General features: G+C 39.6%; 1 protein-coding gene across 5 annotated transcripts in view; it reads left to right on the top strand.

Moving 5' to 3' along the window:
• EMSY (EMSY transcriptional repressor, BRCA2 interacting) overlaps window positions 1–13,798 on the top strand; it is a 40,729-nt gene extending 26,931 nt beyond the window's left edge. For 2 of the 5 annotated variants that reach the window (XM_074572309.1, XM_074572310.1), the window contains 8 exons: window positions 1,385–1,558; window positions 2,340–2,538; window positions 3,681–3,845; window positions 4,086–4,244; window positions 6,015–6,074; window positions 7,122–7,276; window positions 8,630–9,193; window positions 12,188–13,798. In XM_074572309.1, coding sequence (XP_074428410.1) covers window positions 1,385–1,558; window positions 2,340–2,538; window positions 3,681–3,845; window positions 4,086–4,244; window positions 6,015–6,074; window positions 7,122–7,276; window positions 8,630–9,193; window positions 12,188–12,382 — 1,671 coding nt within the window. In that variant the 3' untranslated portion in view covers window positions 12,383–13,798. Of the gene's footprint in view, window positions 1–1,384; window positions 1,559–2,339; window positions 2,539–3,680; window positions 3,846–4,085; window positions 4,245–6,014; window positions 6,075–7,121; window positions 7,277–8,629; window positions 9,194–9,790; window positions 10,616–12,187 lie in introns of those variants that run through there. The other 3 variants (XM_074572308.1, XR_012585202.1, XM_074572311.1) reach the window with 3 other exon arrangements.
• Window positions 13,799–17,806: the final 4,008 nt, after the last annotated feature.

Here is a 17,806-nt window from a genome sequence, read left to right on the forward strand (position 1 = left end):
TTCTCAAAGTTAAAGGAAAATAAAAACTTTTGAGCTTGCCTTTTTTCCATGGTTAATGATTTTTGTAATCCGGAAGGGATTAAGTAGAAGAAAATTACTATGATCTTACCCTGTTTGTGCTGTAGTGAGAACCATGGTCCTGTGTTACAGATTTGCATCTCCAGCGGTTTATCTTTTGGATGTAAAGGGTAGAGAAATAAACTGTCCCCTCACAGTAAGGGTACCACCTTTCAATTTATGTGGTGTGTAACACTCTAATATCCTGTACCTGAGTATTGTATGGCGTTCAGTTACTTTTTGGATAACCTGATGTGTACTAAGAGCAAAATCAAGTTTCCAGCTCCAACTGAGTTGACCTATAAGTGGTAGTAAATAAAAATCATGATGTGCTTTATGTTCTTAGATAGAACTATGAGATTTAATGTGTTAATTGTGTAATCTTTAAAAGTCTACTTGAGTAGCAGGGATGAGCAGGGAGGTTTCTTTCTTTTTTAAAAAAATCTTTTAGGAATTTTTTTTTTAAGATTTTGAACTTTCCTAGTCTACAAAACTTGAAGCTATATTTTTCACACAAGTGGAAATCTTGTGACGTTACACAGCAGGAACCACGAGAATGCGATGGTATTTCTGAAACAAGTATGGTTCTTGGGATTTCCAGCTACTTGATGGGAATTGGTAGGGAATACAGGGAGAACTGGCAACTAATGTTTTTTTCTCATTTGGTTTGTTACTGTGTGGAGCTTAAAAAAAAAAAAAAAGCATGCTTAATGTCTTTGTTCTTCTTAAGCTCTCAGGAGTCTAGTCATACAGCAACAGTATTCCAAAGTCCAATGTTTCCTGTGAAACAGCTGTGAATCTGCATTTTTGTAATAAGCGAACTTTTAGTTTAACAAAAAAAGTCCGTACATAACTGATATCTTGATCCTGATGATAGTACAAAGATCTATATTTAAATAATTTCTTTTTAGAATCTCAGTTCAAGTTTTGTACATATCTTGCCAAAGTTAGTGTTAATAAAACTAAGAAGATTTAAAAAACCTTTGCGAAGGATTTGAGGGAAGTTCCAACTTACATGAATTCTTTGAAGCAACTTGGAAAAAAATTGTCAGTGTCTTTTAGTTATTCTTTTTTGTTCACCACTTCAGAGCAGCTCAAAAGGTAAAGTAATGGACGAGGGGATTTTGGTAGCTTTTCCATTCAAAGCCATAGAGGTTTTTTTGTTCTTGGTCTTTGAATATTTTTTGTATCAAATACGTTTAGTTGCAGCAGTGGTAGGTTGATTTCATGGTACACACGCTCACCTATAACTGTGTATTTTTTTAGAGAAGTGGGTCTCTCTGAAGAATTTCACTAAGTTAACCTGTAAACTTTGACTTCTCTACAGGGGGAGAAAACTATTCAGGCAGTGCCAGCAGGAGCAAAACCTGCTATCATCACTGCCACAAGACCCATCACAAAAATGATTGTTACACAGCCAAAAGGAATAGGGTCCACGGTCCAGCCAGCCACCAAAATCATCCCAACTAAAATTGTTTATGGTCAGCAAGGGAAAACGCAGGTACAGTGAGGACCCATTTCTGTCTTGAAATGTACCCCTAAATTTTAATGGGAAGTAAATAACTTTTCACTATGTTGCCACATTTGTTGCAGGATTAATAAAATGTCTATGGGGAATAAGACTTAGGTGTGTAATGAGGTGGCCTTGATTCTGCTTTCTTCAGCACAATGTTTGCATTCGTTAGCTGTTTCTGGAGGCCTAGAGCAAGCCAGAAGTATTAACTTAATCTTTTCACATAGCTGAAACTGTCTGGTCATGGCTCTGGATGCCCGTTTAAGTCTTATGGCTAATGGCTAGGTTGTGAGCAATAAGGATGGAGAATCTGGACGTAGGTCATCCATCAAATCTGAGGTTTTATTGACGTTATTTTCTGTTTAATGTATGTTCAGGTTGTCCCTGCAACCTTGTGTGGTTGTTGGGGCTGTATACAGAGAATCTGGCTTATTTCTGGAAGCTTTCAGTTTCAGCTTTTTCTTTGGTTGCACTTAGGATTTAAAAGAATTAAACTTTTATCAGATATATTATTTTGTGTGTCTTGGTTGCTCAAGACTGTATTTATTGTGGGCTGCAGAAGAGAGGTGCTCGTCCTTACCACTGCATTGCCATTGGGCTTTGTGGTTTAATAATCAGAGCTGCTGAATTTACAGGTAGACGTTTTCAGTAAATTATGAATATTACATAGATCTGATACATTGATCCGAGTGGCACCCTGTACTCTTGATTGCTCAGATCTGTTTTTTTGAGTGCTCTTACTATACACAAAATTTATCTTTCTAATTAGGTTCTCATAAAACCAAAGCCAGTGACATTTCAAGCAACAGTTGTGAGCGAACAAACTAGGCAGTTGGTGACTGAAACGTTACAGCAGGCATCGAGGGTAGCAGAGACAGGAAATTCATCTCTCCCAGAAGTGAAAGAAGAACCACAAACCTACACCGATAGCAGCTCTTCTTCTACAGAGTCCTCCCAGAGCTCCCAAGGTATGTATTGGTGTCGCATAAAATACGAACGGACTGTCTCCCAAGCATGCCAGCTAGTTTCATATAACTCACTGTCTCTCCGTTTAGCGCAGGTTTTCACCCAATCTATTAGCACTGAGTGTCATTGTTTGCTTCCCTTATGGCTTTATTTATCTCTTATTTACTATATGCCTTCATTTCCTATGTGAGAAGGAGAGATAATTCTTTCTTGCTGGGCTCTGACTTGCTGGTAAAATGCTTGCGGCCTGCAGCCTGTTCCGTCTTTTGGGGGAGTCTGCGAGAAGTAGGCAGTGTAGCAGGTTTTTTTGGCAGCCCATGCTCTGCCACCCTGGTTCCTGAGTGTATTGAAGCGTCTCTCCACTGTGTGACTGAAAGCTATCATGTGACCAACATAAATTTTGGTCCTTTTCTAGGCACACATATGTGCATCGGGACATATCTCAGACATGCAGTCCTGATGGGGATGCTGCCGTGGCTTCAAGCCATGATATAGATGCAGCTCTTTTGTGTGGTAGAGGAGGATAAATAATAGGGCATAAATAACACCTAGCCATAAATAACATCCAGGTGAGGAGTGACCATAGAGTGTATCACTGCATCGAATAAAACCTAATGTCTCTCCATGAAACGTGTGTGCTTACATGCCTTTCTGTCACCTTTTCTATATAATTCTGTTACTGTTGGTCTATACTGCCATGTTAAGTAAATTTAAAAAAGTTTTAAAGATTCAACAAACTTACCAAAATTCAGGAGCTGTTAATTCAGAATGCTGAATACATGTTGATCACCTGAATTGCTAAAACTTTCTGAAAAAGAGTTCGATCCAAGGCAAATTCAATATACGAAGAAACCTGCTGAACTTTGACTGTTCAAACCAAAGCTTTGATGAACAACTAAGATACGGGATCTTTTTTTTTTTTTTCTGGAAACTCTTCATAACATCAACAGTGTTTTACTTCAAGAGTCAATTGTAATAAAAACTAAAGTGTTGCAGAATGAGAGTATGCATCCTTGGCAGTACTCAAAACACTAAAGGAGAATTTTGAACTATAGCCCTATTTAAAGCAAGAAATTGGACAAGAGACCTCCAACCGAGAATGGTTCTGTGATCACTTGGTGTGCCTTTCTTCTTTTGCAAACAGATTCTCAGCCCGTAGTCCATGTGATTGCTTCAAGAAGTCAAGATTGGTCAGAACATGAAATTGCTGTGGACACGAGCCCTACAATAATTTACCAGGATGTATCCAGTGAATCTCAGTCAGCTACTTCCACGATAAAAGCTTTGCTGGAACTTCAGCAGACAACAGGTGTGAAAACAAGTTTAGGATAATTTCAAAGCTTATTACTTGCTTAAGCAGCAGGTTGTAGTAAGTTTTGTAATTGAAAAGCCACCTATCTTGAATCAGCTTGATTCCTTTCTTCTTATCCTGCAACAGTTTGTTTGAATCTGTTTCATAATGTTCGCTATCTATTTAGTTAAACTTTTGTATTTATATTGGTGGTTTATATATTGGAGGTTTATTTTGTGTTTTTCTTTTCTTCTAAAGCAGTGAAGGAAAAGTTGGAATCGAAGCCAAGGCAGCCTACCATTGACCTGAGCCAAATGGCTGTCCCAATCCAGATGACCCAAGAAAAGAGACATTCTCCAGAAAGTCCTTCAATTGCTGTAGTTGAGTCAGAATTAGTTGCTGAATATATCACAACTGGTAAGTGACTTAAGGTAGTGCGGTGCTGGGTTTGCAGTTAAAGTCTGAGGACTTGATTTTGATGTTTTCTTCTAATGGTTTTCATTTTTGTGCTTTCGCTGTAATTTGCTGTAGAGGAAATGAGTCTTTTCTTCCACTCTTGAGACCCTGTGCAGGGGACCGAGGTTGTATCTGCTTTTCTGGGGCATAGTGAAGAACGTTTCTAACTGAAACAAAGGGTTGTTGCTTCAAGACATCCTATTTGAACAGACTTTCTGTTCCCTGATCTGATAGAGAGGACGGGCTTGTCCCACTTGTCTTTAAGGAAAATGTAGAAAATGAAGTTACAGGAACTGTATACTGGTTTTTTTGTACATATTGAGAGGAGTCAGACTTTGAGTTAGTCTAAGCCATGTTTGCAAAATGTTACTTGCTTACCAGGAGTAAGTGCGTTTTTAAGCCAGGTGTGCAGTTAGCACACTAATGTAGTCCCCAGTTTCTTCATTTGCTAGAAGCTTTTGAACTGATAAATTTCCAAATTTAAACAAATAAATTGTTCACATTGAAATTATGGTTGGGATTCAGGTCTTAACTTTTGTAACTCTTGACGACTCCTCTCTGGTTGTCCATTTTGTGTAAGTCCTTGACCGCCATATCTCTCTGACGATCCCTGCTACCCCAGAACACTAGGTCTGCGCCACTTCCCGTACATTCATGAGAGGATCAAAGTACCCGTTTTCCATTTTCATTTCTTAAATCCACATTACTCGTCCTCTCTACTTTATTTGGAAATGAAAGCAAAAGCGTGTTGAAAATCTGCATTGGAAAAAAGGAATGAAACTTGATTGTATTAAATTGTATAAGTACATATCTGTAACTCCAGTCTTTTTAGTGTTAAATGTCTAATTTGATATTTTCATTTTTTCATTTTCCTGCTCTGTGCCTCCTCCCCTCGCTTCCATCCCTTGTATGGTCTGAATTTAAGTTGTGTGAAATTGGAGCTGGGGGGCGGAAGTTATTGTTATTCTTTTAAATAACGCTTACTGTATCTGGCTTCAATTTTGAATGTTTGAGTCATGCTCCCTGGATCTTTTTTAAAACAAACTCAAAAGTGTAATAAATAGTGTTAAAGCGATCTCCAGTTAACAGTCTGTTATCTTCACTGACACAGATTCTGTGCGTTGAGCTTCCATTTGAGGTACCAGTTTTTACTGGGTCTTGCTGTAAAAGCTGATGTAAAATAGGGCCCTTTGCAGGGAGGACGGGAAATTAGTCAATGTCTTTGTAGACTGAAGTCCTTTTCTGCAGCTTAGAAGCCATACAAAGTATAAAAGTTAAAAATTTCCTTGAGCTATGATTACTATTTGAAATACTGGGGTTTTTATAAACCTTGAGTTGATCCACAGGAATCAACCAGGGAGATGCAGGCTGCTGGGGGTCGACTGGCAGCAGTTTCTGCTACAGCACAAACCTGGTTATTTCGCTCTTAGATTTTTTTTTTTTGTCCCTTCCCCCAGTTTCTGTGAGCACTGCCAGGGAACGCAGGTAATGGAGTTTTTGTATTAATTTGTGCTTCTCGGGATTCATCGGTAATCCACCTAGCTATATTTTCTGCTAAAAATTCAGTAGTAGGATAGTAAACAGTCTATAATCTGTTGTGAAATCTGCACGCCCCTAGAACTAAGGCTTAGGCACATTTTGTATGGGAGCTGGGCTTCAGCATGTGCTTCCTCGTGAGATGAAGGGAGCGGTTCACACGTCTTAGTGTCACCGTTTTTTGTCTGTCTGCAGACTCAGGAAGACAACACTGTATTGGTTCACATTCGGAAGAATATCTACACAACCATATAGGTTAGAAACTTTATTTTTAAATGAAGTTTTCAATTGTGCAGGAACTGTTGGGGGATATCCACGACGGATCTGGCACAGCATGCAGGCCGGTATTGATATAATCCAACTCCTTTCTTGGAGTGGGAAAGTAAAATTATCATTTTAATTGAAAATGTGACCTTTCTTTTAACTTTCAGGAAGGTCACTAGAAGCTTTTCAACTTTAAGTCACCTTACAACTGAATTTAAACTTTGCTTGTTCTCCTTCAGTTATTAATTATTTTGTATCTCAGAAGTTAATTAGAGCAAATATGTACCTATTAGTATGGACAGGCATAAAATAATTTGAATTCATGTCTTATTAGTGACTGCAATATAGAATGGTTTGTGGGGTTTTTTTTCCTCGCAGAAGATCATTTCTTTGTCAGTCCACTCTTTAATTACAGAGCCATCACCGTAGCTCTGTAACTCATGCTGGATCTGTTCTAAAAAGTGATGTAGACCCACGATAAGGTCTCCATTTTTTGGTCTGTGATTTCTGATCAATCTCACTTGCTTTCTGATACCCAAACAGTTTGTAATTACTAATCTTTCAAATTTAGCCTGTGCTCTGGAGAGTATTTCTTGCACTTTATCAGTAGTAGCAAGTCAGTGAGCGAGGCTTGCTGTTCTTAATTGCAGTCAATTGTGCAGGTGCTTTTAACAGTGTGAAAACCACAGAATAACTTGTGCTCTACAGTATTCTGCTGGTGCTGTATGAAGAACCCTGAGGAAATTCGAGTATAAATTCTGCTTGCAAAGTTGGTGTGATGGGAGAGGGAGGCCGGAGGAGGTTTGGACCAAGCGTGGTGACTTCGGAGACAGAGATAAAAAGCAAAACCCCTGAGTTGCTACTTTAAGAGGCTTCTCAGAATAGATCTACACTTTAAGGTTGAAGCTAGCATACAGTAAAAGATGTTTTTCGTACTCAGATCTTTATTTCACTCATATATGCTTTCAGTTGAAGCTTAAATACTTGAAGTTGCTGCAGTTAGTTCTGCAGAAGTGCCACTGACCTCTTTACTTGCAGTCAGTCATCGGTCCCAGCCCCACCAGCAGTCATCTCAGCCCCAGAGGACTCTGCTGCAGCACGTGGCTCAGTCGCAGACAGCAACGCAGACTTCTGTTGTGGTGAAATCTATTCCCGCATCCTCCACAGGCGCAATTACCCATATCATGCAGCAGGTTGTACCCTTTCTTTTCCCAACAGTCTATAAGCAGCCATAGGTTATATGAATTTTGTAGGATCAGGGCTCGTTCTGCATTAATATGTCATGTTGGTTGCTGCCACTGAAAATGCGAAGTGTAAGGGCAAATTAATAATTTTAATATTGCCTGTTTTGATGGTGAGGGTGGTGGGATAAAAGGGAAGCAGTTAACGGGATTACTTGAGACTGCTAAATAAGAGGTATTAACAGCCACTGTGGGAAATATAGTGCTTCCTAGATTCTTGCTGCGTCTATGTCATCTCTTCAACAGCAACAAGCTGCTTTTTTCTATATGTCATATTGTAAGGGCCAAGGCTCTTTAGATTGTGTTGGTGTCAGTGTAGGGGGAAGAGGAATGAAGGAGAATCTGGTCAGTACACAGAGCGTGCAGTGTCTTTTTCATTTGAGAGCTTTCGTTTGTGAATATGCAAACTGCTCTGAATGAAAAAGTGAGATTGTATTTAGACAAGTACCATGAGGATCCCAAACACTTGAAACAAACAGTGTAGCTTGTGGTGAAATCTTACAGAAGCCATTCCAATGCTGTTGTTCAAGACCTGCTCAACTCTGCAGTGCTTTAACTTCCAGGAACCTCAGCTGTGGACCGGGACAGCACTGTTAGGGTTATAAACCCGCTTCAGAGAGTGCATTCTCACAGATGTTTGAGTAGGCTGCTTCGTCTTGCTAAGGCCATTTATTAATAACGTTTATACTATGGTAAACAAAGCATAGTGATGTAGATCTCTTGCTCCCTCAAATCCCTCAAAAAATCAAACAGTGTTTGTGCAACGCCCAAGAAAAATTGCAGTAAAAGTTTCGAGGAAGGAAGGAGAAGATAGGTTCTCTGCTGAAATAGGGTAGACTGTGGGTATATGGGGAGCTGCAGAAGGAAATTATGGAGAAGATGTAAGCTCTCAAGAGGCAAAATAAGAATTTATTGTGCGGGGAGACTCTGGCTTTAAAGAGGAGCTACTGGTTCAACCACCTGCTAATCCCTGCTGCTTCATATCCAACTGTCATGCAATTGCAGGGGCTTTGAACCTTAGTCTGACATAGGTGAGGGCTACATAATCTCCACTGAGGATTAGTTATGCAGTTAATGTTGTCACGTAGAGATGTACCATATTTTAACATGATAAAAATAGCTATTGGCTGCTTACATATTGTGGAATTTTAGTGTAAAGGTATCTTTTAATACATGAATTGGGAGTCTGTAATGGTAAAATAAGTTAAAGTAGTCCAGTTGAAACATTAAAATTTATTTTTAGATTGTGTATTCTTGTAATTTCTGTTTCTCTTTACTAACTTGCTCTAACTTCTTCTTATTAAGGCCTTAAGCAGTCACACTGCATTTACGAAACACAGTGAACAACTTGGAACTGAGGAAGGAGAAGTGGAGGAGATGGACACCTTAGATCCTCAGACTGGCCTGTTTTACAGATCTGCCCTGACACAATCGCAGGCACAAAAACAGCAAAAACTGAGTCAGCCGCAGCTGGAACAGACTCAACTGCAAGTGAAAACTCTGCAGTGTTTCCAGACTAAGCAGAAGCAGACAATCCACCTGCAGGCCGATCAAATCCAGCACAAACTCCCACAAATGCCCCAGCTTTCTATAAGACATCAAAAGCTAACCCCCCTGCAGCAAGAGCAAGCACAGACCAAACCAGATGCACAGCACCCCCCCCACCACATGATGGCCAAAGAAAGGCAACTCCCTACCTTAGTGGCACAGCCACAGCAAACTGTAGTACAGGTGCTGGCAGTAAAAACCACGCAGCAGCTGCCCAAACTGCAACAGGCACCAACGGCACAAAAAATCTACGTGCAACCCCAACCCCCCCAGAGTCAAATGCAGCTACCTGCCTCTTCAGAGAAACAGCCAGCAAGCCAGGTAACGGAATATTGATAGCATGCAAAATACACGTCGCTGTTCAAGGAAAAAAAAAAAAAAAAACACCCCCAAAAAATAATTGAAAACACCAACTCTGTCGCTGTAGCAGTGTTTTGTCCTGGCAAGAGAGAACTCCTCATTCTGCTGGTATTAATTACCCCATCAGAAGGTTGACACTAGGAAAGAGAAGCACATGTTGTAGGGGAAAAAAAAGAAATCCTTAGAGCTCACAAACGTGTTTTGTTGGACAGTTTTTATGAATTTCTGCCACCGCTGGTGCATGGAATTTGTCCCTAATTATTTTCTTTTAATTTTTAGATATGACACGTTATTAATTTCCGTTCCCGTAGCACTTTTTATTTCTGTGGAAATAAAGATGGAATACACTGCAGTCTCCTGAAGCTGTCCATTGTACGTTTTCCTTTGTAGTTTACATCTTCCTGAAATTAGATGGCTTTTGTGTGCAGGAGTAATTTGATTTTCCTTGGGAGGGGAAAATGTAAAGGCTGAGGAATGTGGGAAAAAAAAAATGTATTTTAACGAACTCCAGAAAAGTACAATTATCTTTTTTTTTTTTTTTTTTTTTGGCCCTTTCAGGAATACATGTGAAAACAAGAGGGTTAACAAACATCACATGGGGATGTAAATCCCAAAGGAATACAAGGCTGCTGTGGTATTATACTGCTACAATCCCTATCTAGCAGCCTAAAAAGCTGCTTTTCCCCAGGCTTCAATTAACTGTTACCATATGATTGCTAATTCCTTTGTTAAAACACTGAGTTTCAACTGTCTTCCTAATAGCAAGTATGTTGTTTGTGCCATACTGTCCTTGGAAATATTGATTAGATTTTTTTTCAATTAAAAAAATTAATCTAGCTGTAACATGCACAACAAAAATTTGATTTTCAGGTGCAGCATCCAATTATAACGCAAGGATCCACTGTTACAAAGATAACTTTTGAGGGGCGTCAGCCTCCTTCTGTTTCAAAGGTAGCAGGTGGCAGTTCTGGGCCCAGACTGGCTTTGCCGGTTACCAGCCTATTTCCCACGCAGGCATCCGCGAAGACAGCAGTAGCAGATATTTTGAGAGTGTCTATGGTGGAAGCTCAGATTGATACAAACCTAGAACATACGATAGTGGATCCCCCAAACGAGGCCATGTCCACTAGTAAACTCGCTAGCGAAGCAGAGTCGTCACCTTGTACCCAGGTGCCGAGGGTGACTGCAGTAGGGATGACGGCAACTTCCATCCCCCAGCAACAGACATGTACAGAATCCAGTCCAAGTCCTCCTGCTGTTGGTCCTACTTTAACAGAGAGGAAACTCGATGCACACGGAATGCCTACAACAAACCAGTTTGTACACATTCAGAGTATATCACAAAAGAAAGCTGAAGAGAGTTCATCAGAAATTGTTATCCAGGTAAGAGAAGACCAGAGCAAATAAGGCAAAGGTTGAGCAAGAGCAAACTCATGTCTAGTGTGATGATAACAACTGAACGGTGTTCCAGTATTTTTGTTTTCCTTCCCCAGTTTTTGGTTCTTTCTCTACTCTTATGCTTTGTAATGGATTACTACTTCAAAGTGTGTAATTCTTCTTAAATTGAGCTCGAGTTTCTCTAGCACTGTATCATGCGCTGTGTCCTCGGTGTCTTCCTTTCTGTTAAGAAAACAAACCAAGCTCATCTAATTTTACAAAGTACTTTCATTTGAAACGCTTACAAATGCGATCTTCGCCACTTACTATGGAACTGCGATCTAGAATTTTTTATAGTATCAATTAATGTTACCACCGAGTATAAAATTAGTGCAAAAAAAAATAATGAAGTAGCAGGGTTCTACTTACAGGGGAAATTCAGCAAATAAGGTCTGGATTCAGAAGAAAGCTTCTTAACTTCGCTTACGACCAGTCTTAACCGCTTCTGAGATAAAATGACTGTTGATCTTTAGCTTAAATGCTTTGAGTCCTTGCCTAACTGATGATTGATATTTTCATTGATCCTCCTGTCTTAAATATGATGGTTTATGATGTAATACGTGGTCAGAATGTCAACCAGGGAAGTACTTTAAGTCATCCGAGGACCCGTAGTGGTGTAACATGAATCTTTGTAGACAAGTTGGCATTGTATATGTTCATACAAATGATAGCGTGGATTGAAATGGTTTTATTGTGTGTCGTATTTGTGTTGCAGTGAAAATACTTCTGATGTGGGAAAATAACCTGTGTACAGAGCTTTCAGATTTTTCATGCTACTTTGTAAAACCTTTGTTGCCGCTAACTTCGCTTTTGTAGAAATCATAATTTTTGTGCTCACTTTTAGTCCCCGTTTCCCTAAATAGACAAAGGGAGATTTCTGTTCTACTTCAAATCTGTATATTTTGAGAATCTGCATTGTTTATCATTGTGGCGTGCTACGACCTGATTCAAAAGTAAAATACTGCCCAGAATTTCAGTTTTATGTAGTTGTAGATTTAGTTTCTAGAACCCGTGAAAGCATAAGCAGAAATAAATAGCTTAGATCCGTTGTGTTTCCTCAGCCTCTGTTCTGCTGCAGCTCTGAGCAGGGCTGGAGCTCGTATTGTATCATATCCAAAAAACAGAGTCTAGACATTCGTATCTGAATGTCTTGTCTGAAAAAGATAAGAAAAAAAAGATAAGGCTGAAGAAAGCTTCTGCTTTGCATTTGGGGAATGATAGATGGTGGGCGTTGGTGGTTGAGCTTTTGGTTATGCTGTCACAGACCTTTAGTGAAGATCCAAGGCCAAGATCAGTGGCTTAACAGCAAAATTATTCATATTTTACCTTTCACCACCTAATCCGGTGAAAGGGTGGTTTGAAGCTTTAGATAACATAATGTAACACGCAGCGGGCCTTACCCAGGGAAAATTGCTCTTGGAAACCCAATATCCCTTTTCCATCAGTACCTGCGCTTGCGCAGATGCCTTTACCTGTGAAAAACTGCATGTTTAAACTTAAATCTTTTCTTTCTTGCAGACTATCCCTCACTATTCCATCCCTTGTCACTCCAGCTCCAACGTAGTAGTGGAACCCAGCGGGCTCCTGGAGCTCAACAACTTCACCAGTCAGCGCCTCGATGATGAGGAGACGGCAATGGAGCAAGATGTGGACAGTAGCACTGAGGATGGCACTGAGCCCAGCCCCTCTCGAAGTTCTGCTGAACAATCCTAAGGAATTGGGACACTGGAGTGCACTTTAAAATATCTTGGGATTTTGAGTATCCAAGATGCCCTTGTATTGTGATGTGTTAGAGCACTTTTGCCTCTTAGAGTTGTTCATCGGACCCTTGAAGCATCAGTGTGTTTTAACAAGATGGTATTGCAAAAGTTGCATCTTAAAAATTGTTTCCAAAAAAAAAGAAAAAAGATGAGAGGGAAAAAAAAAAAAAGATGCGGTTACCGAGATTTAGTAAACTCGTGACAGTGGAATGTACTCCTGTTAAAAAGCAAATCTGCAGCGAACTCTACGGCTCGTGCTCTTGAAGTCCTTGCCCGGGTACTGAAACAGCTTCCAGTGAAAAGGGATCATTATTTTGTTGTGTCTTTTTGTTAGCTGTTGAGCAAAACACCATCAAAACAAAAAAACCCAACCAAACAAAGAGAATGTTTAATAAATATTTGTATTTTTAAATAGCATGTGAGAGAAAAAGTGTCTCTGACAGTGCTGGAAAAGCCCCAGGAATTTTTGGAATTGGTTAGCTTTCTTGCACTTGTGCTCACTTAAGAGTTCAAGATTTTTTCATGAGCCGAAAAATATAGTTTATTTTTTTAAAATTCTTGTTGGTGAATGTTTGGAAATCAGCAAAATCACTGACTGGTAGCAAAGTGGATTTGCTAGTGGATTTTTGTTTTCATGCTTTACAAGAGGTAGGGTAATAGTGTATGAGGCATTTCTTAGTGCCATAAGCACATGAAATGCTCGTCTACTCGAGTTAATGTTTGATTATTTATTTAAATATAAAATTTTAAGTGAGGCCAAGTTGTTTAAAAAGTTCCTGTGAAACAGGCAGGTGTGTTAATTGTAATGCAAACGGGGTGGGGGCGATGTATTTTGCTATAAATCACTTTTTCAAAAATTGGGGATAAGTGGTTCAGCATCTTTCAAAGTTGAACCTCTGAATTTAGAAGTGAGCTAAGGCTTTTAAGAAAAAATAATTCCGTGTTTTACTCTTACATGCTGTTTTTAAAGTGACCATTTGGGGAGTTTAATAGCTGAAATCGGTATACAGCGGTAGGTTTTGGAAATTAGCCTTACGACTTGGCTTGTTGAAGCAATACTTTGGGGTTTTGTGAGAATTACAAGCCACCGAGAGAGGTTTGGGTTCAGACGGGGAAAAGAGAACCGGTTTTAATACATTCTGCTAATGAAGACAATACTTTTCTTTTTTTTTTTTTTTTTTCCAAATGTATATAAAAACACGTTTTTAACTGTTTTGTATAGATTTCATTATAAATAACTAAGCATTTTAAGACTTGGACATATGATTTAATTGTATATACATCTATCAGCCTAACTGCCCACTTTTTGGTGCTGAAGTACTACTGTAAGTAGATTTCATCCAAAGTCTAATACAGCTTTTTTGCGTCACTTTTTTTTTTTAAGCTGTGATTTTACTGTTGATATTGTAGTTAAGATTAAATTCCAACTAGAATAACTCAAACTAAAAATACAAAGCCTAAAAAAACATCTATCTTACTTGTCCTGAGTATCCACCTGTGTAAGAACATGCAGTAACCCCTAGATGGTGCTCTTGGTTTTTCATCTAACCTCAGTTATTTTATTAATAAGCTCCCTATGACTTTCATACACTTCTTTTTTTCTTCCTTCTGTTTTCTTTTCCATCGGCATTAGTTCCAAAATAATGTAGTTTATTATGGTGAAGTGTCCTGATAATTTCAACATGCAAATGCCGGAATAGTGGGGTAGGAAACTAATTATTTTTGTGTTACCTTCATGTTGGAATAGATACTGGTTTGGTTTCTGCTGTTCTTAGTGCTCAGGATGGAAGAGAATGATATATATGAGATGAATCATACCATGTTTCTTTCTCTAGTAAAAAATAACCTTACACCTTTCTAGGTGGTTCAGGTTTTGATAGCTGTTGGGGAGCTTTTACTCTTGTTTTAGTGAAATAACGGTGACCAACAAGAGTGACCAATTAAGAGCCAAGTCCTGAAAGTTCCACATTGCTCTAGAATGACAAAAAGCCATTTAATACAGATTTTACTGGGATGGGACGGTCTGTTGTGCTTGGCGTATGCCAGTGTGAGGCATAGTCTGTAGTTTTCCGTAGGGTTATGAAAAAGCCAGAGCAGATGACACCCAGTCTTGCAGTATTTTTGAGCGTCCCTGGCAGATCTGGGACTGAAAGTCCATGAGAATCTAAAGTAGAGCAAGGTTTTTCTTAAGCATTTTTGCCCAAGAACTTTGCCTTAAATTATGGTTTAAGGTTTTAGTGAATGTATACGCGTCTCCAGCCAAAAAGGGATGCTAAGAAATGGCATAAGGTGAATTCAGCTCTCCTAATGCATTGAGGAAATTATTAAGTTCTGGTCCAATTTATGCCAATGTTTTATACAAGACTTCTGTTTGCGTCTTTAGTGCTGATTTCACAGCAAAGGTATGAACAACTACGGTGAACTACTTGACAGCAAATCTCTCTTCTAAACACGAAAGCTTTCAGTGTTGCTGTGCGAGGTAATTGTTTTCAGACTGGCAAATCGAAGCACGTGGCGGGGGAGTATCTAGGGATCATGTAAGAAATTTAGAAAGAGGACTTTTGTAATCGATGCATTCTTTCTTGGAACTCCTCTCGACGCTTTCCCACTGAGCTGAACTTTTTTCAGTTTCTTATTTTCATTTGTCTGTTCTAGCACTTCGCCATATAAGCAAATTTAATAATAAGGAATATGCAAGTTGAGCTAAAATTTAGGGTCAAGATGTTAATTTTTTCCCTAGTTATTTGATTTTTTTTTTTTTTTTTGAGAACTGGAAGGAGACACGCTCAGAGCATTTGGCCTTCTCCCCCTTTTCATGAACTCCAGGCAGCCCCTGCCTGTTCGTTGTCCTGCCCTGCAGAGGTGCAGATTTTTTCATACCCGCCCCTGGGATACTTCCCTCACAGCCTCAGAAATGTCACCGAGCTGCTAAAAATAAAACATCAGTGTGGATGATAACATTTGCATATCCCTTCTCCCTAATTAGCTGCGTCTTCCTTCCTGAAATGAGTTTGAAGTCCCTCCTTGGAATAGGAGAAAGGGGAGCGTGGTGATGATGCTGATCTCTGGTACCAGGAATCGGCAGGCATGAAAGAATAGTCTTGAATTCAGCTTTTTAATAAATGTGCTCTGCCACTGCAATAGGACGTGGATTTTCAAAAAAAGGATGCTAAAAAAAGTAAAATTGGAGGAAGCAGTGAAACAAGGGAGGAGCTACGCGCACTTTAGAAGATGCATACAGTCACAGGGGATGACATGTTTTCTGGAAAGATTTAACCATCAGGGTAAAAGTATTTTCAGTCTGGGTCTTTCTTCCCCTGACAAAATGAGCTTTTGAAACTTCAGGGCAAAACAGAAAACCAGAAGCTACTTCCAGTTGTGTCACCTTACATGTGGAGGATTTTTTGAACAGAATGCATGACTAAATAGATGGGTGTAAAAAAAAAAAAAAAAAAAAAAAAAAAAAAAAAAAAAAAAAATCCACCAAAACCCAAGACCTTTTAAAAAAAAAAAATAATATCAGAAGTCAGGGAAACTTAAAATTATATGCCTTTTTTTCTCTAATATATAAGAAGTTCCTGTAGTCTAAGGGTTTCACAGATGAGGGTGGTTGTGCGTTCCCGTGGGTACACTGCGACCGTAGATGGTTTCAGCTTGGCAATGTTCAATCCAAAAAAGACTGAGCATAATTTAAGATAATGAACTAGAAAACTCATAGTGTTTCGGGGTTTCCCTGCCTTTGAAAAAAAATAGTATGTTTAGCGCCTGTGTGTCTGTGCTGGACACAGGACTTGCTCCTCTCCCTGCGTTGGGTGTAAACCATGAAGAATGATTGCTAATGGCCTGTGCGAAGTTTCCTTCCATGCTGTGGGGCTGAGAGGTTTTCCCCTACCCAAAGTCTGCTCTGAAAATCTGTGAATCTGGTTCCTTCCAGTAGAAACGCAGCACATAGTTTACGATAAATTGAGAGCCTAACGTAATTTATCAAAGGGAAAGTTAAGAAAGAAGTGCCTTGAGATGAATTTGTGGGTTCCTATGCAAGAAGGAAATTGTCATTAGTGGCTCTTTAATCTGTATAGAGGCGTAAAAATAGAAACTTGGACAAAATCAATACCAAGTTTGAGGATAATTAATTACGGTTACCAGACAGTGTTGTGTTTTCTGTCATTTGGAGGCTTTTCTTTCCAACAAGCCCGGGGCTGCAGGTTGAAATCCAGTGACCTCCTGTCTCCTATAGCGGCGATGAAACTAGGCAGTTCCATCGGTATCTTAAAGCTTTAAGCTATGAAAAAGTATTAATAAAATAGTACTTGGTGGTTCCTTGAGGCAGCTGGAGCTGGGACTGGCAAGTGGAGGTAACTGGTGATCTTGGATGGATTGCAGTGGTGGTGTTTTTTTTCCTGTTTCACTGTGCTTGGGCAAAAGGTTGCTGAAGCAGAGTAAGATAATGGGTACCTGGGAGCTTGTTCATCATTCCTTGGCAAAATGGTCTTTGAATTATTTGGGGTAAGAAACATACTAAGAGGTTTTTAAGCATTGGAGACTGAAGAGTAACACTGCCTTGAATAATTTTTGGAGTTCCTGGACTGTTAGAATTGTCCAATAAATACTCCGGATCAAGTTCTACTCAGAACTTCATATGCTTTTGGTTTCACCCCGTACTTGGCCGCTTCTCAAAACCAGAATTTCTTTTTATGATACCTTGATATCTTTCTCCGCTTTTCCATCTCTCGGTATGTTTTTAACAGGTTTGAAATTTTCTGGGATCCTGTTTTCTGTAGCTGCCTTTTCTTTATGACATCCATTTGATAAAGATACTCGTATCACCTAAGTAGGGGTGGGTAATTAGGACCCTGGGCTCTTTGGGTTATCACTGAACCCTTCAGAGGGTGGTAGGCATGTCAGCGCGTCTCTTGTGGACTACGTGTGGGATTTAGACTCCGTAGAATGGTTGGCTTGGAAGGGACCTTCAAAGATCATCTCATCATGTCTCATGAACGCCCAGACTACCCAGCATGAATCCTCTGTGACGGACCATTTGCTAAAACTTTAGAAATTCTGAGTATCTTCTGTCTAATTTATTACTTGTTAGAGCAAAGGCTGGTCAGGAATTGCTCTCTTGTCTGGTAACAAATCCAGATTTTCGCAGCTGTTGGCCAGAACTGTCCTGGAGCTCGTAGGACTCTGGTACTTTGGGACTTCTTCACGTCAGTCTCTACCAGAGGCCAACTGAAGACTCTGGGAGTCTCTGCACAGGCTTTTATTTCTGTTAAGGAAGATGGTTTTTATATATTTATGCATATGGAGTGCATAGTGGGCTGGCTGTCTCTAGAGATGAGCGAGTCTGTCACTGCTGCCCTGTAGTTGTCACCATGGT

This window comes from Larus michahellis, chromosome 1 (genome assembly GCF_964199755.1).
Source record: "Larus michahellis chromosome 1, bLarMic1.1, whole genome shotgun sequence".
In the NCBI taxonomy this organism is placed as follows: domain Eukaryota; kingdom Metazoa; phylum Chordata; class Aves; order Charadriiformes; family Laridae; genus Larus; species Larus michahellis.